The following is a 22951-nucleotide window of genomic DNA, read 5'->3' on the forward strand; positions in this document are numbered from 1 at the left end:
TGAGAGACTACCTGAACTGAGAGAAATAGAGAGAGACTACCTGAACTGAGAGAAATAGAGAGAGACTACCTGAACTAATGTTTTCCATTCTGTGCGTGACATGAACTCGACCCTGGCCTCATGTCCTTGTCTCCTCCCTAATAAGCAAGGAAGCGGGTCGGCTTCCTTTGTTTTGTTCGTTCAGATCAGTGCAGATGAAGGCGAGGAGACAATGAGAGGAAGCCACGTCAGAGTATTGAGATGCACCCCCATGGAAAATGGATGTGAAAACACTCGCTGTTTGTCTGGTCACAGATACGGTTTGGAATGGTGTGAGGCAGGGTGGAGGTCAAATCCACGTCACTACAAAAATCAGTTGAGGAGAATTGAAAAATCCTCTTAAGATAAAAAATAGGAACATTGCCGATTCATGAATTGACTGCAGATCCCGGCAGACAGCGTGAAACCAGGTTAGCCGTCAGCAAAAACCCACAGGGCTCAAAAACAGTGTACTATACAGGGAATGGGATGGCAGTGAGGAAGCAGGTCACATGTCCTTGTTAGTTAGCGATCTGAGGCAACATCAAACCAAACCAGAAGCCACGTTAACAACCAAACCTCCCCACTGCAAACCTCCCCACTGCAAACCTCCCCACTGCAAACCTCCCCACTGCAAACCTCCACACTGCAAACCTCCACACTGCAAACCTCCCCACTGCAAACATCCCCACTGCAAACCTCCCCACTGCAAACCTCCACACTGCAAACCTCCCCACTGTAAAAACACTTCATGGCACATAGAATATTACACATTAAAGATAGATAACTAAAGACACTAAAGACACCACTACACACACACTAAAGACACCACTACACACACACTAAAGATACCACCACACACACTAAAGATACCACCACACACACTAAAGATACCACCACACACACTACACACTAAAGATACCACCACACACACTACACACTAAAGACACTACACACTAAAGATACCACCACACACACTTACACTAAAGACACTACACACTAAAGACACTACACACTAAAGATACCACCACACACACTTACACTAAAGACACTACACACACTAAAGACACCACACACACTAAAGATACCACCACACACACACACACTAAAGACACCACACACACACACACTAAAGACACCACCCACACACACACTAAAGATACCACCCACACACACACTAAAGACACCACCCACACACACACTAAAGATACCACCCACACACACACTAAAGATACCACCCACACACTAAAGATACCCCACACACACACTAAAGATACCCCACACACACGCTAAAGATACCACCCACACACACGCTAAAGATACCACCCACACACACACTAAAGATACCACCCACACACACACTAAAGATACCACCCACACACACACTAAAGATACCACCCACACACTAAAGATACCCCACACACACAATGACCTGTTGCTGCTGTCCTGGGTCTGTTGCCCTCAAAACAGCTGGAAATGCAGACATAAAACATCATGATACACATCGTAGGAAATCAACAGACATGGCCAAGGTTAAAAAACAGACTGAAACTTGAAGTGAGGTTGACATTCATACAGGCAGGTTTATATGAAAACCTCAGCTATACGTTCAACCTCAGACCTCGTCCTCCCCCAACACCCCCCCGCCCTCCCCCACCCATCCGTCCTCCCCCTCCCCGCCGGTCCGTCCTCCCCCAACACCCCACCCCACTCGTCCGTCCGTGTGACTCACCAGTGGGCGTGTGATGTCATTTCCCTGTGTGGAGGACTTGGTTTTACGGGAGTTGGTCATGCTCAGAGGTAACAGCCCAAACCTGGAGAACAGAGACAGGGTACTGGGTTAAAATACGTCTGGACCTGTAGCCTATAGACAGGGTACTGGGTTAAAATACTAAATGGACCTGTAGCCTATAGACAGGGTACTGGGCTATAATACTAATGGACCTGTAGCCTATAGACAGGGTACTGGGCTATAATACTAATGGACCTGTAGCCTATAGACAGGGTACTGGGCTATAATACTAATGGACCTGTAGCCTATAGACAGGGTACTGGGCTATAATACTAATGGACCTGTAGCCTATAGACAGGGTACTGGGCTATAATACTAATGGACCTGTAGCCTATAGACAGGGTACTGGGCTATAATACTAATGGACCTGTAGCCTATAGACAGGGTACTAGGCTATAATACTAATGGACCTGTAGCCTATAGACAGGGTACTAGGCTATAATACTAATGGACCTGTAGCCTATAGACAGGGTACTGGGCTATAATACTAATGGACCTGTAGCCTATAGACAGGGTACTAGGCTATAATACTAATGGACCTGTAGCCTATAGACAGGGTACTAGGCTATAATACTAATGGACCTGTAGCCTATAGACAGGGTACTAGGCTATAATACTAATGGACCTGTAGCCTATAGACAGGGTACTAGGCTATAATACTAATGGACCTGTAGCCTATAGACAGGGTACTGGGCTATAATACTAATGGACCTGTAGCCTATAGACAGGGTACTAGGCTATAATACTAATGGACCTGTAGCCTATAGACAGGGTACTAGGCTATAATACTAATGGACCTGTAGCCTATAGACAGGGTACTAGGCTATAATACTAATGGACCTGTAGCCTATAGACAGGGTAATGGGCTATAATACTAATGGACCTGTAGCCTATAGACAGGGTACTGGGCTATAATACTAATGGACCTGTAGCCTATAGACAGGGTACTAGGCTATAATACTAATGGACCTGTAGCCTATAGACAGGGTACTGGGCTATAATACTAATGGACCTGTAGCCTATAGACAGGGTACTGGGCTATATAGCTGGTCTAGGATCAGCTCCTACCTGTCCATGTAATCAATTAGGACCAGTATTCAGTCATAGAGCTGGTCTAGGATCAGGTCCCCCCTGTCCATGTAATCTAAAAGGACCAGTATTCAGTCATAGAGCTGGTCTAGGATCAGGTCCCCCTGTCCATGTAATCTAAAAGGACCAGTATTCAGTCATAGAGCTGGTCTAGGATCAGGTCCTACCTGTCCAGTGATCCAATATCAGAACTCCTATTCAGAGATACTTTGTATTAATGAATATGTGTCCTGGTGTGTGTCCTGGTGTGTGTAGTCACCTGATCTGGGTGCTGGTGTGTGTAGTCACCTGATCTGGGTGCTGGTGTGTGTAGTCACCTGATCTGGGTGCTGGTGTGTGTAGTCACCTGATCTGGGTGCTGGTGTGTGTAGTCACCTGATCTGGGTGCTGGCCAGCGGCAGGATGTTGTATGGTTCCTGAGAGGCCGCGCTGTTACCACGGGAAACAAACTGCTTCTCTGTCCCCGTCAACAACCCCAACAACACCTGGAACCACACAACATTAACATGGTGTTTGGAATGGGGACATTTAAAGAGAATTAAGTAATTAACACAGGGCTTTAGCATATTGCTACATTTCCCCTGTGTGTAACACACATGATTTCCGGTGTTGTGGTTGTACAGGATGTGAGTTGATGGTCACTAGACTCCATGATTTCCAGTGTTGTGGTTGTACAGGATGTGAGTTGATGGTCACTAGACTCCATGATTTCCCGTATTGTGGTTGTACAGGATGTGAGTTGATGGTCACTAGACTCCATGATTTCCAGTGTTGTGGTTGTACAGGATATGAGTTGATGGTCACTAGACTCCATGATTTCCAGTGTTGTGGTTGTACAGGATGTGAGTTGATGGTCACTAGACTCCATGATTTCCAGTGTTGTGGTTGTAGAGGATGTGAGTTGATGGTCACTAGACTCCATGATTTCCCGTGTTGTGGTTGTACAGGATGTGAGTTGATGGTCACTAGACTCCATGATTTCCAGTGTTGTGGTTGTAGAGGATGTGAGTTGATGGTCACTAGACTCCATGATTTCCAGTGTTGTGGTTGTAGAGGATGTGAGTTGATGGTCACTAGACTCCATGATTTCCAGTGTTGTGGTTGTAGAGGATGTGAGTTGATGGTCACTAGACTCCATGATTTCCAGTGTTGTGGTTGTACAGGATGTGAGTTGATGGTCACTAGACTCCATGATTTCCAGTGTTGTGGTTGTACAGGATGTGAGTTGATGGTCACTAGACTCCATGACTTCCAGTATTGTGGTTGTACAGGATGTGAGTTGATGGTCACTAGACTCCATGATTTCCAGTGTTGTGGTTGTAGAGGATGTGAGTTGATGGTCACTAGACTCCATGATTTCCAGTGTCGTGGTTGTACAGGATGTGAGTTGATGGTCACCAGACTCCATGATTTCCAGTGTTGTGGTTGTACAGGATGTGAGTTGATGGTCACTAGACTCCATGATTTCCAGTGTTGTGGTTGTACAGGATGTGAGTTGATGGTCACCAGACTCCATGATTTCCAGTGTTGTGGTTGTACAGGATGTGAGTTGATGGTCACCAGACTCCATGATTTCCAGTGTTGTGGTTGTAGAGGATGTGAGTTGATGGTCACTAGACTCCATGATTTCCAGTGTTGTGGTTGTAGAGGATGTGAGTTGATGGTCACTAGACTCCATGATTTCCAGTGTTGTGGTTGTACAGGATGTGAGTTGATGGTCACTAGACTCCATGATTTCCAGTGTTGTGGTTGTACAGGATGTGAGTTGATGGTCACTAGACTCCATGATTTCCAGTGTTGTGGTTGTAGAGGATGTGAGTTGATGGTCACTAGACTCCATGATTGCCAGTGTTGTGGTTGTACAGGATGTGAGTTGATGGTCACTAGACTCCATGATTTCCGGTGTTGTGGTTGTACAGGATGTGAGTTGATGGTCACTAGACTCCATGCTGTATGTTATGGATTGTTCTCATATCTGATGATAGTGACTTGCTGTCAGACTGGAGTATTGTTATTGTATTCTGTAACACTGTGATCTGTAGCGGCTGTGAAATCCTTACGAGCCTCTCAGCCGGTGTTTACAGAAATGTTATTACAACATTATCACAATGTTAGCACAACAACCTTAACGCAACCAAAACACCACAATCGTACAATATAAACACACCACATAAATGATCACAACGTCAATACAACATCTGAATCCCCAACAGCACCTCAGAGAGCTACCAATTGTGACCAAAGTTACTGAACGATCAATACACAGTGGATAACCCAGGATAACCCAGGGTAACCCATGATAACCCAGGATAACCCAGAATAACCCAGGATAACCCAGAATAACCCAGGATAACCCAGGATAACCCAGGATAACCCAGAATAACCCAGAATAACCCAGGATAACCCAGGATAACCCAGGATAAATCAGAATAACCCAGGATAATCCAGGGTAACCCAGGATAACCCAGGATAACCCAGGATAACCCGACTCTACACTGAATATCATGATTTATTTTAGTCTCCAATCACATTAGTAGCATCAGGGGGCGGGGCCATTCGTACCGAACTCCTCTGTGATAGGCGGTTGAGGTTGCTGTTGAATGGCGGCATGAACACATCCAGGTCAAAGGGATCAATGTAGCTCTCCAGCGAATCACACACCTGCTGGACCCTGTAACATACAGAGACCAGGATGTTACTGAACCCTGTAACATACAGAGAGACCAGGATGTTACTGAACCCTGTAACATACAGAGAGACCAGGATGTTACTGAACCCTGTAACATACAGAGAGACCAGGATGTTACTGAACCATGTAACACACAGGGAGACCAGGATGTTACTGAACCATGTAACACACAGGGAGACCAGGATGTTACTGCACCCTGTAACACACAGGGAGACCAGGATGTTACTGAACCCTGTAACATACAGAGAGACTAGGATGTTACTGAACCCTGTAACATACAGAGAGACCAGGATGTTACTGAACCCTGTAACATACAGAGAGACCAGGATGTTACTGAACACTGTAACATACAGAGACCAGGATGTTACTGAACACTGTAACATACAGAGACCAGGATGTTACTGAACCCTGTAACATACAGAGACCAGGATGTTACTGAACCCTGTAACATACAGAGACCAGGATGTTACTGAACCCTGTAACACACAGAGACCAGGATGTTACTGAACCCTGTAACACACAGAGACCAGGATGTTACTGAACCCTGTAACATACAGAGACCAGGATGTTACTGAACCCTGTAACATACAGAGACCAGGATGTTACTGAACCCTGTAACATACAGAGACCAGGATGTTACTGAACCCTGTAACATACAGAGAGACCAGGATGTTACTGAACCCTGTAACACACAGAGACCAGGATGTTACTGAACCATGTAACACACAGAGACCAGGATGTTACTGAACCCTGTAACATACAGAGACCAGGATGTTACTGAACCCTGTAACATACAGAGACCAGGATGTTACTGAACCCTGTAACACACAGAGACCAGGATGTCTGTAACATACAGAGACCAGGATGTCTGTAACATACAGAGACCAGGATGTTACTGAACCCTGTAACACACAGAGAGACCAGGATGTTACTGAACCCTGTAACATACAGAGAGACCAGGATGTTACTGAACCCTGTAACACACAGAGAGACCAGGATGTTACTGAACCCTGTAACATACAGAGAGACCAGGTGTGTGTGTGTGTGTGTGTGTGTGTGTGTACCTGGGGTCTTGTTGAGAGCGGAAGCCCCTGCCATCCTCTAGTTTGGTACCCAGGGTAGCAGTGAGATATCTCAGGTCAAATAACAGCTGTAGAGACCTGTTCTGCGTCAGAGGGATCGGTCAGTCCTGGAGAGAGAGAGAGAGAGGGGGGGGGAGAAAGAGAGGGGGGAGAGAGAGAGAGGGGGAGGAGAGAGAGTGGAGGGGAGAGAAAGAGTGGAGGGGAGAGAGAGTGGAGAGAGAGAGGGGGGGAGAGAGAGAGAGAGAGTGGAGAGAGAGAGAGAGAGAGGAGGGGGGAGAGAGAGAGAGAGTGGAGAGAGAGAGAGAGAGAGGAGGGGGGGAGAGAGAGAGAGAGAGTGGAGAGAGAGAGAGAGGAGGGGAGAGAGAGAGAGGAGGGAGAGAGAGAGAGGAGGGAGAGAGAGGGGGAGAGAGAGAGAGAAAGAGGAGGGGGGAGAGAGAGAGAGAGGGGAGGAGAGAGAGAGAGGAGGGGGAGAGAGAGAGAGAGGAGGGGGGAGAGAGAGAGAGGAGGGGGAGAGAGAGAGAGGAGGAGGGGGAGAGAGAGAGAGAGAGAAAGAGGAGGGGGGAGAGAGAGAAAGAGGAGGGAGGGAGAGAGAGAGAGAGAGAGAGAGGGGAGGAGAGAGAGAGAAAGAGGAGGGGGAGAGAGAGAAAGAGGAGGGGGGAGAGCAACATCTCTTTAGGATGACAACTAATTTCGTTGTCCAGGTGTGCTCTATGATTACAGTGTCAGCCCTGTGTGTTACCTTGTCCTGCGCTGTGTGTGTGTGTTACCTTGTCCTGTGCTGTGTGTGTGTGTGTGTTACCTTGTCCTGCGCTGTGTGTGTGTGTTACCTTGTCCTGCGCTGTGTGTGTGTGTGTGTGTGTTACCTTGTCCTGCGCTGTGTGTGTGTGTGTGTGTGTGTGTTACCTGGTCCTGCGCCGTGTGTGTGTGTGTTACCTAGTCCTGCGCAGTGTGTGTGTGTGTGTTACCTAGTCCTGCGCAGTGTGTGTGTGTGTTACCTTGTCCTGCGCAGTGTGTGTGTGTTACCTTGTCCTGCGCTGTGTGTGTGTGTTACCTTGTCCTGCGCTGTGTGTGTGTGTGTTACCTTGTCCTGCGCTGTGTGTGTGTGTGTTACCTTGTCCTGCGCTGTGTGTGTGTGTTACCTTGTCCTGAGCTGTGTGTGTGTGTGTTACCTTGTCCTGAGCTGTGTGTGTGTGTTACCTTGTCCTGCGCTGTGTGTGTTACCTTGTCCTGCGCTGTGTGTGTGTGTGTGTTACCTTGTCCTGCGCTGTGTGTGTGTGTGTGTGTGTTACCTTGTCCTGCGCTGTGTGTGTGTGTTACCTTGTCCTGCGCTGTGTGTGTGTGTGTGTGTGTGTGTTACCTTGTCTTGCGCTGTGTGTGTGTGTTACCTTGTCCTGCGCTGTGTGTGTGTTACCTTGTCCTGCGCTGTGTGTTACCTTGTCCTGCGCTGTGTGTGTGTGTGTGTGTGTTACCTTGTCCTGCGCTGTGTGTCTGTGTTACCTTGTCCTGCGCTGTGTGTGTGTGTTACCTTGTCCTGCGCTGTGTGTGAGTGTTACCTTGTCCTGCGCTGTGTGTGTGTGTGTGTGTTACCTTGTCCTGCGCTGTGTGTGTGTGTGTGTGTGTTACCTTGTCCTGCGCTGTGTGTGTGTGTGTTACCTTGTCCTGCGCTGTGTGTGTGTGTTACCTTGTCCTGCGCTGTGTGTGTGTGTTACCTTGTCCTGCGCTGTGTGTGTGTGTTACCTTGTCCTGCGCTGTGTGTGTGTGTGTGTTACCTTGTCCTGCGCTGTGTGTGTGTGTTACCTTGTCCTGCGCTGTGTGTGTGTGTTACCTTGTCCTGCGCAGTGTGTGTGTGTTACCTTGTCCTGCGCTGTGTGTGTGTGTTACCTTGTCCTGCGCTGTGTGTGTGTGTGTTACCTTGTCCAGCGCTGTGTGTGTGTTACCTTGTCCTGCGCTGTGTGTGTGTTACCTTGTCCAGCGCTGTGTGTGTGTTACCTTGTCCTGCGCTGTGTGTATGAGGTTCTGGTACTGGTGCAGCACCAGGTCCATGCAGCCTTGTAGTAACTCCTGTAGGGTGGGGCGGGGCACAGCATGACCCCCTACACCGTTCACCTCCAGACACAGGTGGAACAGCAGAGACTGGACAAACCATGACGGCTATGGAGGGAGGGGGGGGGGGGGGGAGGGGGAGCGAGACAGAGAGAGAGAGAGAGAGAGAGAGAGAGAGAGAGAGAGAGAGAGGGGGAGCGAGAGAGAGACAGAGAGAGAGACAGAGAGAGAGAGAGAGACAGAGAGAGAGAGAGAGACAGAGAGAGGGGGGAGTGAGAGAGGGAGACAGAGAGGGGGAGCGAGAGAGAGACAGAGAGAGAGACAGAGAGAGAGACAGAGAGAGAGACAGAGAGAGAGACAGAGAGAGAGAGAGAGAGAGAGAGAGAGACAGAGTGAGAGACAGAGAGAGGGGGGAGTGAGAGAGGGAGACAGAGAGGGGGGAGCGAGACAGAGACAGAGAGAGAGAGAGGGGGAGCGAGACAGAGACAGAGAGAGACAGAGAGAGGAAGACAGAGGGGGGAGTGAGAGAGGGAGACAGAGAGATAATATTGCAGCATCTCAGTGTTAATTTTCTATTTGAAAATCCTTTCTCCTATCTGTGAGACACTACTGGTCAGGTCCTGCTGAGCTGAGCGATGATGTCATAACATCACTCTTACCTGGACAGGAAGTCTGATCTTGGAGGTGACGCTGCTCCCTGACTCTGCCTCTTCCTGGATCTCTAGCTCCTCCCAGTTGGTGGCGTTTGCTAGGATAGCCCCGGCAGACTCTGCGTGCAACGAGGTCGCAAACTGACCTACCAGCGCCTTGGGGGGGAGAGAGAGGGGGAGACCAGGGGGTAAGGTAATAAAAGACATGACAACAAAGGAAGAATGGCTCGGCCTAAATAGACTGGGTTGTCATTTCATTTCAAACTGATTGTTGGAAGTTTGTCTGACATTCTTAGACCACAAAACTCTGTATCAAGCCTCTCAGAGAGCTGATCTAGGATCAGGTCCCCCCTGTCCATGTAATCTAATAGGACCAGTATTCAGTCATAGAACTGGTCTAGGATCAGGTCCCCCCTGTCCATGTAATCTAATAGGACCAGTATTCAGTCATAGAGCTGGTCTAGGATCAGGTCCCCCCTGTCCATGTAATCTAATAGGACCAGTATTCAGTCATAGAGCTGGTCTAGGATCAGGTACCACCTGTCCATGTAATCTAATAGGACCAGTATTCAGTCATAGAGCTGGTCTAGGATCAGGTCCCCCTGTCCATGTAATCTAATAGGACCAGTATTCAGTCATAGAGCTGGTCTAGGATCAGGTCCCCCCTGTCCATGTAATCTAATAGGACCCGTATTCAGTCATAGAGCTGGTCTAGGATCAGCCCCCCCCCCCCCCCCGTCCATGTAATCTAATAGGACCAGTATTCAGTCATAGAGCTGGTCTAGGATCAGGTCCCCCTGTCCATGTAATCTAAATGACCAGTATTCAGTCATAGAACTGGTCTAGGATCAGGTCCCCCTGTCCATGTAATCTAAATGACCAGTATTCAGTCATTGAGCTGGTCTAGGATCAGGTCCCCCTGTCCATGTAATCTAATAGGACCAGTATTCAGTCATAGAACTGGTCTAGGATCAGGTCCCCCCTGTCCATGTAATCTAATAGGACCAGTATTCAGTCATAGAGCTGGTCTAGGATCAGGTCCCCCCTGTCCATGTAATCTAATAGGACCAGTATTCAGTCATAGAACTGGTCTAGGATCAGGTCCCCCTGTCCATGTAATCTAATAGGACCAGTATTCAATCATAGAACTGGTCTAGGATCAGGTCCCCCTGTCCATGTAATCTAATAGGACCAGTATTCAATCATAGAACTGGTCTAGGATCAGCCCCCCCTGTCCATGTAATCTAATAGGACCAGTATTCAGTCATAGAACTGGTCTAGGATCAGGTCCCCGCTGTCCATGTAATCTAATAGGACCAGTATTCAGTCATAGAACTGGTCTAGGATCAGGTCCCCCCTGTCCATGTAATCTAATAGGACCAGTATTCAATCATAGAACTGGTCTAGGATCAGCCCCCCCCTGTCCATGTAATCTAATAGGACCAGTATTCAGTAATAGAGCTGGTCTAGGATCAGGCCCCCCCTGCCCATGTATTTCATTTTAATCTAAAAGGTTAAACTGATCCTAGATCCTCCAACTCTGAGATGTTTAAACAGCCCCAGAAAATGTCTGACAAACTTTGATTTAGTGGTGAACTATCCCTCCAAGTAACCCCCTCACCTTAGAGAGGGCGGAGCTCCATATCCGATATGCTTCCATACTGACAACCAGAAGCTCCTCTTTCAGACACGCCCACTTGGCCTGGGCGGGGCTAACCTCTGTCGCCTTGGCAGCCGCCTTCCCCAACTTCCTGCTTTGGCGGGGTGTTCCCTTGGTAACAGGGTCAGCTGCAGCACAGCCCTGTTTACCCAGGATGCACTGCCTGAGGTTGGGGCAGAGCTTGCTGAGGGACTGACAGAGGCGGGCCATGAAGAGCACCGAGCTTAGACGGGCTGGGCTGGGGGAGGAGCCAACAGGTGAGGCCGCCCCCAGTTTAGAGCGTACGCAGGTGATGATGTCACGTACGCATGCTAGACAGCGTTCACGTAGGGTCTCCTCTACCGCCATGGCGTCTGTGAACCGGTCGAAGGATGAGACGGTACCGGAACCAGAACTGGACCCAGAGCCGAGGCCTATAGTGAAGGAGACGGAGGGGACCTGGGGATCTGTGGATGAAGAGGAGGAGAAGGAAGAGGTAGAGGGGGAGGAAGAGGAGATGGAGGAGGTGGTAGAGGAGGTGGAGGAGATGGTAGAAGAGGAGGTAGAGAGAGGTGGAGGAGGTGGTAGAGGAGGATGTGGTAGAGGGGGGGGTGGAGGAGGAGATGGAGCAGGTGGTAGAGGGGGGGGTGGAGGAGGAGATGGAGCAGGTGGTAGAGGGGGGGGTGGAGGAGGAGATGGAGCAGGTGGTAGAGGGGGGGTGGAGGAGGAGATGGAGGAGGTGGTAGAAGGGGGGGTGGAGGAGGAGATGGAGGAGGAGATGGAGCAGGTGGTAGAGGGGAGGTGGAGGAGGTGGTAGAGGGGGGGTGGAGGAGGAGATGGAGGAGGTGGTAGAAGGGGGGGTGGAGGAGGAGATGGAGCAGGTGGTAGAGGGGAGGTGGAGGAGGTGGTAGAGGGGGGGTGGAGGAGGAGATGGAGGAGGTGGTAGAGGGGGGGTGGAGGAGGAGATGGAGCAGGTGGTAGAGGGGAGGTGGAGGAGGAGATGGAGGAGGTGGTAGAAGGGGGGGTGGAGGAGGAGATGGAGGAGGAGATGGAGCAGGTGGTAGAGGGGGGGTGGAGGAGGAGATGGAGGAGGTGGTAGAAGGGGGGGTGGAGGAGGAGATGGAGCAGGTGGTAGAGGGGAGGTGGAGGAGGTGGTAGAGGGGGGGTGGAGGAGGAGATGGAGGAGGTGGTAGAGGGGGGGTGGAGGAGGAGATGGAGCAGGTGGTAGAGGGGAGGTGGAGGAGGTGGTAGAGGGGGGGTGGAGGAGGTGGTAGAGGGGGGGTGGAGGAGGAGATGGAGCATGTGGTAGATGGGAGGTGGAGGAGGTGGTAGAGGGGGGGGTGGAGGAGGACATGGAGGAGGTGGTAGGGGGGGGGGTGGAGGAGGAGATGGAGGAGGTGGTAGAGGGCGAGGAAGTGGAGATGGAGGAGGTGGTAGAGGGGGAGGAAGTGGAGATGGAGGAGGTGGTAGAGGGGGAGGAGGAAGAGGAGGTGGTAGAGGGGGAGGAGGAAGAGGAGATGGAGGAGGTGGTAGAGGGGGAGGAGAAGATGGAGGAGATGGTAGAAGGGGAGGTAGAGGGGGAGGAGGAGATGGAGGAGGTGGTAGAGGGGGAGGTGGAGGAGGTGGTAGAGGGGGAGGTGGAGGAGGTGGTAGAGGGGGAGGTAGTAGTAGAGGTGGAGGTAGTAGTAGAGGTGGAGGAGGAGATAGAGGAGGTGGTAAAGGAGGAAGAGGGGGAGGTTGTAGAGGGGGAGGTGGAAGAGGAGATGGAGGAGGTGGTATAGGGGGAGGTGGAGGAGGAGATGGTAGAGGAGGAGGAGAAGGAGGTAGAGGGAGAGAAGGTGGAGGTCGGGAGGGGGAGAAGGAATAGGAGGTAGAGGGAGAGAAGGAGGAAGAGGAGATGGAGGTAGTAGAGGTGGAGGAGGAGGTATAGGAGGAAGTAGAGGGGGAGGGGGAGGTTGAGGTGGAGATGGATGAGGTAGAGGTAGAGAAGATGGTATAGAGGGGGGTGGAGGAGGAGATGAAGGAGGAAGTAGAGGGGGAGGTTGAGGTGGAGATGGAGGAGGTAGAGAAGGAAGTAGAGGGGGAGGAGGAGGTAGAGGTGGAGAAGATGGTATAGGGGGGGTGGAGGAGATGGAGGAGGAAGTAGAGGGGGAGGAGGTAGAGTGGAGGAAGGAGACAGAGGAGAACCTCTGGTCAAAAGGAGTCCACTATAATGAGAAGAGAGTTTGAGATGCAGTCGATATTGATGACTTCATGTTAAGTATTTCACCTTAGTTCACATTACATTATCATTAGGCCAGGTCTCCCTGGGATAATATCTTAATTGGACCTACTGTAGAAATAAAGTCCAATAATCCATCTGTCCATCTACCTGTGTTATCAGAGGACAGGTAATCCATCTGTCTCCCTACCGGTGTTATCAGAGGACAGGTAATCCATCTGTCTCCCTACCTGTGTTATCAGAGGACAGGTAATCCATCTGTCTACCTACCTGTGTTATCAGAGGGCAGGTAGTGCTGCAGGTCATCCAGTCTGTCTCTGAGAGCAGCATCCAGTGATGAACAGAAGATCTGGACACAGGGTGTCAGGGCCTGAGTCTTCATGGCCAGGCCGCTCCGATGCTGTGGCCCCCGTTGGGATACACTGACCCAGGCCGCGTCGCTCAGTAGGTCCCCCTGGGCCTCGGACCACAGGAAAGAGGCCACGTCTGCCTCGTAGAGAGCACCTCGGCTGGGGAGGGGAGGGCTGGAGCCTGGTGGACCGGGGCCCGGAGGGGTGGGCTGGCCCTCTAGCTCTCGAAGGGCAGAGGAGAGGAGCTGTCTGCAGCTGGTGGAGATAGTCTCTGTACCCTCCTGGGTGATCGCCTGGGGGAGAGAATGGAAGAAGAGGGGGAGATGGAGAACGGGAGAATTAAGGGAGCAGAAGATAGAGAGAAGGGGAGAGATAGAAAGGAGGGAGGAAGATGGAAGAGGGGGGGTAGAAAAGGAGATGAGAGAGTGACAGGAAAGGAGAGAGAGAGAGAGAGAGAGAGAGATAGAGAGAGGGAGAGGAAACAGACAGACACAGTGAGCAGATTAGAACTATTCTGGAGAGGAGAACTAGTTCACTAGATAGCTAGAAGACAGAAGACAGCTGTAGCTACTAGCTAGTTAAATCGGCAGGTTAAATCTGTTGTTCTGTTTCTAAAAGGTTCCCCACTGTCTGAATGAGAACAGCTCAATGTAATGAGAGGAGCAGGGGTGTATAGAATACACACAACAAGAGAATAATATTAACAACAACAGCTAAAACTGTCAGTGCTCCATTCTATTTTATAACATGGACACAGATTAGTCCTAGTCTGAAAAGCCTGGTCAACAGAGATTCTCCATAGAAGGTGCTACTTCCTCCAGGACTAATGTGGTGCACCACACACTTTCTTCCAAGTGTCCACAATCAAAGCCCGGGGGACGAGGCCTGGGTCTCGTTAATCTAAACCTAGATTAAGACTAGCTTTAATCTGTGTCCTGGAAACGGGACCTGAGTGTAGCTAGTTACCTGCAGGCGTTGGAGGAAGAGCTGCTGTAGGAAGTCCTCCCACAGCGCTAGGGGGCGCTCTAACAGCCGCTGGCAGATGAAGCTCCAGTGTTGACTGATGGAGTCGGTGGAGAGGAGGTCCCACACAGCATCTCTGATGGAGGCTAGGCCCTTCAGACTGTTCACATAGACCAGCAGACTGCTGACACCATTACAGATGTCCTCCTTACAGCTGCGAGAAAAAAATACAACATGATAACAACCCTAACCAGACTGCTGACTCTGTTACAGCTGGGAGAAACAATACAACATGATAACAACCCTAACCAGACTGCCATCTCTGTTACAGCTGGGAGAAACAATACAACATGATAACAACCCTAACCAGACTGCCGACTCTGTTACAGCTGGGAGAAACAATACAACATGATAACAACCCTAACCAGACTGCCGACTCTGTTACAGCTGGGAGAAACAATACAACATGATAACAACCATAACCAGACTGCTGACTCTGTTACAGCTGGGAGAAACAATACAACATGATAACAACCCTAACCAGACTGCTGACTCTGTTACAGCTGGGAGAAACAATACAACATGATAACAACCCTAACCAGACTGCTGACTCTGTTACAGCTGGGAGAAACAATACAACATGATAACAACCCTAACCAGACTGCTGACTCTGTTACAGCTGGGAGAAACAATACAACATGATAACAACCCTAACCAGACTGCTGACTCTGTTACAGCTGGGAGAAACAATACAACATGATAACAACCCTAACCAGACTGCTGACTCTGTTACAGCTGGGAGAAACAATACAACATGATAACAACCCTAACCAGACTGCCGACTCTGTTACAGCTGGGAGAAACATTACAACATGATAACAACCCTAACCAGACTGCTGACTCTGTTACAGACGTCCTCCTTCCAGCTGGGATGAGAATGAAAAGACGAGTTATAGAGTCTGGCTGAATGCCAATTCACCTGCTTTCCCTCCATCTACACGTTCACGTGTTCAGGACAACCCGGGGTATGAGGCTCATTGTGTTCAGGACAACCCGGGGTATGAGGCTTATTGTGTTCAGGACAACCCAGGGTGTCAGTCTCATTGTGTTCAGGACAACCCGGGGCATGAGGCTCATTGTGTTCAGGACAACCCGGGGCATGAGGCTCATTGTGTTCAGGACAACCCAGGGCATGAGGCTCATTGTGTTCAGGACAACCCAGGGTATGAGGCTCATTGTGTTCAGGACGACCCAGGGTATCAGTCTCATTGTGTTCAGGACGACCCAGGGTATCAGTCTCATTGTGTTCAGGACGACCCAGGGTATCAGTCTCATTGTGTTCAGGACGACCCAGGGTATCAGGCTCATTGTGTTCAGGACGACCCAGGGTATCAGGCTCATTGTGTTCAGGACAACCCAGGGTATCAGTCTCATTGTGTTCAGGACAACCCAGGGTGTCAGTCTCATTGTGTTCAGGACAACCCAGGGTATCAGTCTCAGTGTGTTCAGGACAACCCAGAGTATCAGTTTCATTGTGTTCAGGACAACCCAGAGTATCAGGCTCATTGTGTTCAGGACAACTCAGAGTATCAGTTTCATTGTATTCAGGACAACCCGGGGCATGAGGCTCATTGTGTTCAGGACAACCCAGGGCATGAGGCTCATTGTGTTCAGGACAACCCAGGGTATGAGGCTCATTGTGTTCAGGACGACCCAGGGTATCAGTCTCATTGTGTTCAGGACGACCCAGGGTATCAGTCTCATTGTGTTCAGGACGACCCAGGGTATCAGTCTCATTGTGTTCAGGACGACCCAGGGTATCAGTCTCATTGTGTTCAGGACGACCCAGGGTATCAGTCTCATTGTGTTCAGGACAACCCAGGGTATCAGGCTCATTGTGTTCAGGACAACCCGGGGCATGAGGCTCATTGTGTTCAGGACAACCCAGGGTATCAGTTTCATTGTGTTCAGGACAATCCAGAGTATCAGGCTCATTGTGTTCAGGACAACCCAGAGTATCAGTCTCATTGTGTTCAGGACAACCCAGGGTATCAGGCTCATTGTGTTCAGGACGACCCAGGGTATCAGGCTCATTGTGTTCAGGACAACCCAGGGTATCAGTCTCATTGTGTTCAGGACAACCCAGGGTATCAGTCTCATTGTGTTCAGGATGTCCCAGGGTATCAGTCTCATTGTGTTCAGGACAACCCAGGGTATAAAACCTAGTGATCATCAACATGAGTTTGATGATGTGGAAATGTGAAGTGCACATTTGGACTCACAGGTATTTGGCTTGTATCACATCAAAGCAGTGTTTATTATAGTCCTCAACGTCTCATCTTTTAAATACATTTGAGTCCTCTTCATTCACAGCATTTCCTTCCCTCGGTCAACAAAACACTTACAAAAGTTGCCCAATTAGGGGCAGGGATGGGGACAACTTCTGGTCACGTACGGGGCTCTAGTTCATAACGGCTGTCAGTAAAAACCCATACAGAGCTGTGAAGCACAGAGCCTGAGGTCTGACGTCATGTATAGCATGTTACTGTACAGACACTGAGCTCTGACGTCATGTATAGCATGTTACTGTACAGACACTGAGCTCTGACATCATGTTACTGTACAGACACTGAGCTCCAATTGAGGGTTTTTTCAGTGTTCAAATCTGCCATGTTCAACCCCCTATACGAGTAGGAGTGTAAAGGGCTACCTGTTACCGAGGTTTACAATGACAGGGGATTTGTTAATTTGGCTTCAGGCTTGTTTAAATGATTTATTAGTGGAACATGAATGACATCATTCAAGACAAGAGTGTGTCCCCAAGTTGAAGGTTTTATCAACTCCCTCGCCACTGTCTGGAAGTCACATATTTCAACCCGTGGGCCCTGATCGCGTCTGGTCTGGATGGACAAAAATCAACATGCGGACCCATACACGCGTGTGCGGACCCATACACGCGTGTGCCCCCCCCCTCTTCTAGTCAGCATGTGAGAGTTCCATTTTGGTTGATTTGGTTCCCAGAGCAGATATAGTTCCTGAAGAAGCTGGTCATTTTCTGGTCTCAGATCAGACTCTCCTTAATAATCTTTTTATAGTTCTACAGCCGACTATGATCGATATTGAATATCAGTTGTTGAAATTAAAAGGGCATTGATTGGCTGAAATATGGCAGCTGTTTCTATATGCAAAAGTAAAGGGTATTGATTGGCTGAAATATGGCAGCTGTTTCTATATGCAAAAGTAAAGGGTATTGATTGGCTGAAATATGGCAGCTGTTTCTATATGCAAAAGTAAAGGGTATTGATTGGATGAGGTCTTACGTGTTGATCCACTGCTGTAGGGTGTCTCTGAGCTGCTCTCTCTGGATTGGCTGAGCCAGGGTTCTGAGCGCGGGCTGGAACTCAGCGATGGAAGAGGGGAGGTACTTGAACCAGCTTCCTGTACTCACCTCCTCCTGAAGGACACGCCTCCCTTTACCTGGACAACAGGTGACAACAGGTGAGACCGGAAGGACAGATTACCACAGAGATGTCTACAGTTCTATAATTCAACAATAAGGCCCACAGGGGTGTTGTGTATTGGCCATATACCACAAACCCCTAAGGTGCCTTAATGCTGTTATAAACTGGTTACCAACAAACATCTAACAGTAAACAAGTATTTTTGTGTCTTTACAACATACCCATGGTATATTGTTGGATATACACACACACAGCTGAAACACTGTTTCAGATCATCAGCATCCAAGACCCAAACTCCTCGGTTTATAATTGGTATTAAAATTCTCCATTGTTGAAAGTCAATATCCCTCAGAGAGGCCAATCAAAAGGTCAAGGTAGACCATGTTGCTTATACAATCTAATATAACACGCTTATTTAGTCTTATCAAAGTTAGGGGCTCCAGATCAGTTTGGGCCTAAAATGGGATGAAAGTAGGTTAGGCCGTCACTGTAAATAAGAATTATCTTAACTGACATGCCTAGTTAAATAAAGGTTAAATAAATAAATAAATAAAGTATTTTTTCTTCTTCAACCATTTCTTGCAAGGTATCTGCAAGGTATCTATCTACCTGTAGGTGTGGTGGAGGTGACGTTCTCCAGAGTGGTGAAGAGGAGGCCGGAGCTCAGCCCTCCGTCCCCCAGCCGGGGACTCCCTTCTGGGGCTACGTAGAAGACAGCGTAGGCCTGGTACAGAGTGGTCACCAGCAGCTCTACCAGGCTACACACCTGGGCCTTAATACCAGCACCTGGGACACACACACAGACATGACTGTCAACCTGAACCACACATCAAAACACCACACCGGTCCACTGAACAGAGATGAGGAAGTGTGATAACAGGACATGTTGACTTGGAGTGGAAGTGTGATAACAGGACATGTTGACTTGGGGTGGAAGTGTGATAACAGGGCATGTTGACTTGGGGTGGAAGTGTGATAACAGGGCATGTTGACTTGGAGTGGAAGTGTGATAACAGGGGAGAGGAAGTGTGATAACAGGACATGTTGACTTGGAGAGGAAGTGTGATAACAGGACATGTTGACTTGGAGTGGAAGTGTGATAACAGGACATGTTGACTTGGAAAGGAAGTGTGATAACAGGGCATGTTGACTTGGGGTGGAAGTGTGATAACAGGGCATGTTGACTTGGAGTGGAAGTGTGATAACAGGACATGTTGACTTGGGGTGGAAGTGTGATAACAGGACATGTTGACTTGGAGTGGAAGTGTGATAACAGGACATGTTGACTTGGAAAGGAAGTGTGATAACAGGGCATGTTGACTTGGGGTGGAAGTGTGATAACAGGGCATGTTGACTTGGGGTGGAAGTGTGATAACAGGACATGTTGACTTGGGGTGGAAGTGTGATAACAGGACATGTTGACTTGGAGTGGAAGTGTGATAACAGGACATGTTGACTTGGAGAGGAAGTGTGATAACAGGACATGTTGACTTGGAGAGGAAGTGTGATAACAGGGCATGTTGACTTGGGGTGGAAGTGTGATAACAGGACATGTTGACTTGGAGAGGAAGTGTGATAACAGGGCATGTTGACTTGGGGTGGAAGTGTGATAACAGGACATGTTGACTTGGAGTGGAAGTGTGATAACAGGGCATGTTGACTTGGAGTGGAAGTGTGATAACAGGGGAGAGGAAGTGTGATAACAGGGGAGAGGAAGTGTGATAACAGGACATGTTGACTTGGAGAGGAAGTGTGATAACAGGGGAGAGGAAGACTGATAACAGGACATGTTGACTTGGAGAGGAAGTGTGATAACAGGACATGTTGACTTGGAGTGGAAGTGTGATAACAGGACATGTTGACTTGGAGTGGAAGTGTGATAACAGGGGAGAGGAAGTGTGATAACAGGACATGTTGACTTGGAGAGGAAGTGTGATAACAGGGCATGTTGACTTGGGGTGGAAGTGTGATAACAGGGCATGTTGACTTGGGGTGGAAGTGTGATAACAGGACATGTTGACTTGGAGAGGAAGTGTGATAACAGGGCATGTTGACTTGGAGAGGAAGTGTGATAACAGGGCATGTTGACTTGGAGAGGAAGTGTGATAACAGGACATGTTGACTTGGAGTGGAAGTGTGATAACAGGGCATGTTGACTTGGAGTGGAAGTGTGATAACAGGGGAGAGGAAGTGTGATAACAGGACATGTTGACTTGGAGAGGAAGTGTGATAACAGGGGAGAGGAAGACTGATAACAGGACATGTTGACTTGGAGTGGAAGTGTGATAACAGGGCATGTTGACTTGGGGTGGAAGTGTGATAACAGGACATGTTGACTCGGGAGAGGAAGTGTGATAACAGGACATGTTGACTTGGAGTGGAAGTGTGATAACAGGGCATGTTGACTTGGGGTGGAAGTGTGATAACAGGGCATGTTGACTTGGGGTGGAAGTGTGATAACAGGACATGTTGACTTGGGGTGGAAGTGTGATAACAGGACATGTTGACTTGGAGAGGAAGTGTAATAACAGGGGAGAGGAAGTGTGATAACAGGGCATGTTGACTTGGGGTGGAAGTGTGATAACAGGACATGTTGACTTGGGGTGGAAGTGTCAAGGCTGTAATATGTTTTATTGTGTAGGATGTTGTATTGTGTATTGTGTTGTGTAGGATGTTGTATTGTGTTGTGTATTGTATAGGATATTGTATAGGATGTGGTGTTGTGTATTGTGTAGGATGTTGTGTATTGTGTTGCATTGTGTTGTGTATTGTGTAGGATGTTGTGTTACGTATTGTGTTGGATGATATGTTGTGTATTGTGTAGGAAGTATGTGTGGTATTGTATTGTGGTACAGTGGTATATACTAGTACCATGCTGTGGCTGGTTGTATTGTGTAGGAAGTATGTGTGGTATTGTATTGTGGTAGAGTGGTATATACTAGTACCATGCTGTGGCTGGTTGAGTAGCTGTTGGATAGAGGCCTTCCTAGCCAGGAGGAAGTCAGCCAGAGCCTGACGTGGAGAGCTGTCCTCGAGGAGCATGGTGGACACTAGGGCCTCAGCGATGGCTTGGTCAGACACCGCCCGACCACGCAGGACTGACTTACTGTCCAGCAAAATGGTGGACCTGGGAGGGGGGTAGAAGAGAGAGAGAGTGCTCCTATATTGAATGTGGCGCTCCGATATTGAATGTGGCGCTCCGATATTGAATGCGGTGCTCCTATATTGAATGCGCTGCTCCTATATCGAATGTGGTGCCCCTATATCGAATGTGGTGCCCCTATATCGAATGTGGTGCCCCTATATCGAATGTGGTGCCCCTATATTGAATGTGGTGCCCCTATATTGGATGTGGTGCTCCTATATTGAATGTGGTGCTCCTATATCGAATGTGGTGCCCCTATATTGAATGTGGTGCTTCTAGCCCTGCTGAGGTAGGCTCTTCAATTTCACAGAAAATCCAGATTTGATAATCGTCTCCCTCATCCAAAATTACATCACGGTGACATTCACCTGAAGTGTCCAGCAGCAGCCACCTGCCTGACCAGGATGGGGAAGCGGGCGAGGACGGGGCTGTACTGTGGTCCTCCAGCCTCCAGGTGGAGCTGTCTGTGCAGGTGGCAGCAGAGCAGGTAGAGCTGTGTGGCCTGCAGCAAAGAGGGTGGTAAACCAGGGAGAGGCTATAAGGGCTTTTCTGACCAGCATCCCATTGACAGCCCGACTACCCAATCTCTAAAACTGACCATAACCTAATTTTAACCAATTCTGAAATGAAATATTGGTTGGCTGGTCAGGAGTGTCCATTAAACCAAGAGTTAGCATTAGCAGTGCCCTATGATGTGGGTTTACATAAATCATTGGCCATGCCCAGCTAGTATTAGCAACGACGGCTAAGTATGCAGTGTCTTCCTATGGGAAATGCTAACAGTCCACTGTCTTAGTAATAAGTGTCTTTGCCTGCAGGTACTGAGAGGCCTCCATGGAACTCCAGATCCTCTCTGGGATCTCCAGCAGCAGCTTGATCTGAGAGGCCATGGTGTAGAACTTCTCCTGGGACTGCCTCTGGACCTGGTGTGAAAAGAGAGAGAGTTTATAAACACATACAGACAGAGATAATCACAGGGATACACAGTGATTGATCTGAGAGGCCAAGGTGTAGAACCTCTCCTGGGACTTGATGGGAAAGCTAAGACAGGCTACATTACATACATAAATAAAGGGACAGGCAGAGAGACAATCACACAGAGATATAGGGTGTAGTAGATATTGAAACTCACACAGATAATCCCATCATTGACATATACCAATCATCTCACAACGGGTGGAACCTGTCGGAGTCTAATCACACATCACAACCTGTCCAGAAGGGATCGGGGAATGGTATTCTGCAGAACAGTTTGCTATCTAAATCAACAGAACTAGTTAGCCATCACCACCGCTCGTTAGCTTCACAGTGGAGCCACATACCTCTTCTTTGCTGTTGCTTTGGGGAACGCTTTTCCCCTGTTTCAGCTTGTGGCAATAGCGGTGCATGTCCTGGATGGACGTAACCACGCTCTCCGAACACTGACGCATCTCTCCGATGGTGTCGGCGGCGTCGATCAAATCGCGGTACCGCTCGCCCACCATCTGACGAAGTTCCTCCTTCTTGTGCTCGATCTCTCCGCGGACATTCCGCTCGATGCCGCGTATCTCCTCGGTGTTGTACCGCTCGAACAGAACAGTCGGGTCTCGGATATCCGAAACCCGGAGAGATTGAGCAGGAACCACGGCCATCGCAGCTGAGCTTCGCTGTAAGCGAAATGCCAACCTGAAGGATCTACAACCCGGAAGACGGAGCGAAACTCACTTCCACGTAAACAATGCATCAGAAGTGAAAAACGGAAAATGAGGAGCCGGGAAAGTAACAGCGCCTCATACGGAACTAATATGTTACTACAATACATCATATGAC

The 22951-nt window shown here is 49.1% G+C and overlaps 1 protein-coding gene across 1 annotated transcript; it reads right to left on the minus strand.

The window, feature by feature from the left end:
- Positions 1-1413: 1413 nt before the first annotated feature.
- On the minus strand, positions 1414-22773 carry LOC139423621 (conserved oligomeric Golgi complex subunit 1-like). The gene is made up of 16 exons (XM_071175204.1): positions 22465-22773; positions 21955-22065; positions 21511-21644; positions 20943-21124; positions 18607-18783; positions 17857-18013; positions 14540-14750; positions 13494-13866; positions 10985-11469; positions 9373-9519; positions 8660-8821; positions 6653-6753; positions 5462-5570; positions 3275-3384; positions 1751-1832; positions 1414-1488 (listed from the first exon to the last, which is right to left on the minus strand). Exons 1-16 carry the CDS (start codon positions 22771-22773, stop codon positions 1480-1482), a joined length of 2859 nt encoding a protein of 952 aa, XP_071031305.1. The 3' UTR covers positions 1414-1479.
- Positions 22774-22951: the final 178 nt, after the last annotated feature.

The sequence above is a fragment of the Oncorhynchus clarkii genome, chromosome 13, assembly GCF_045791955.1.
Source record: "Oncorhynchus clarkii lewisi isolate Uvic-CL-2024 chromosome 13, UVic_Ocla_1.0, whole genome shotgun sequence".
Lineage (NCBI taxonomy): Eukaryota > Metazoa > Chordata > Actinopteri > Salmoniformes > Salmonidae > Oncorhynchus > Oncorhynchus clarkii.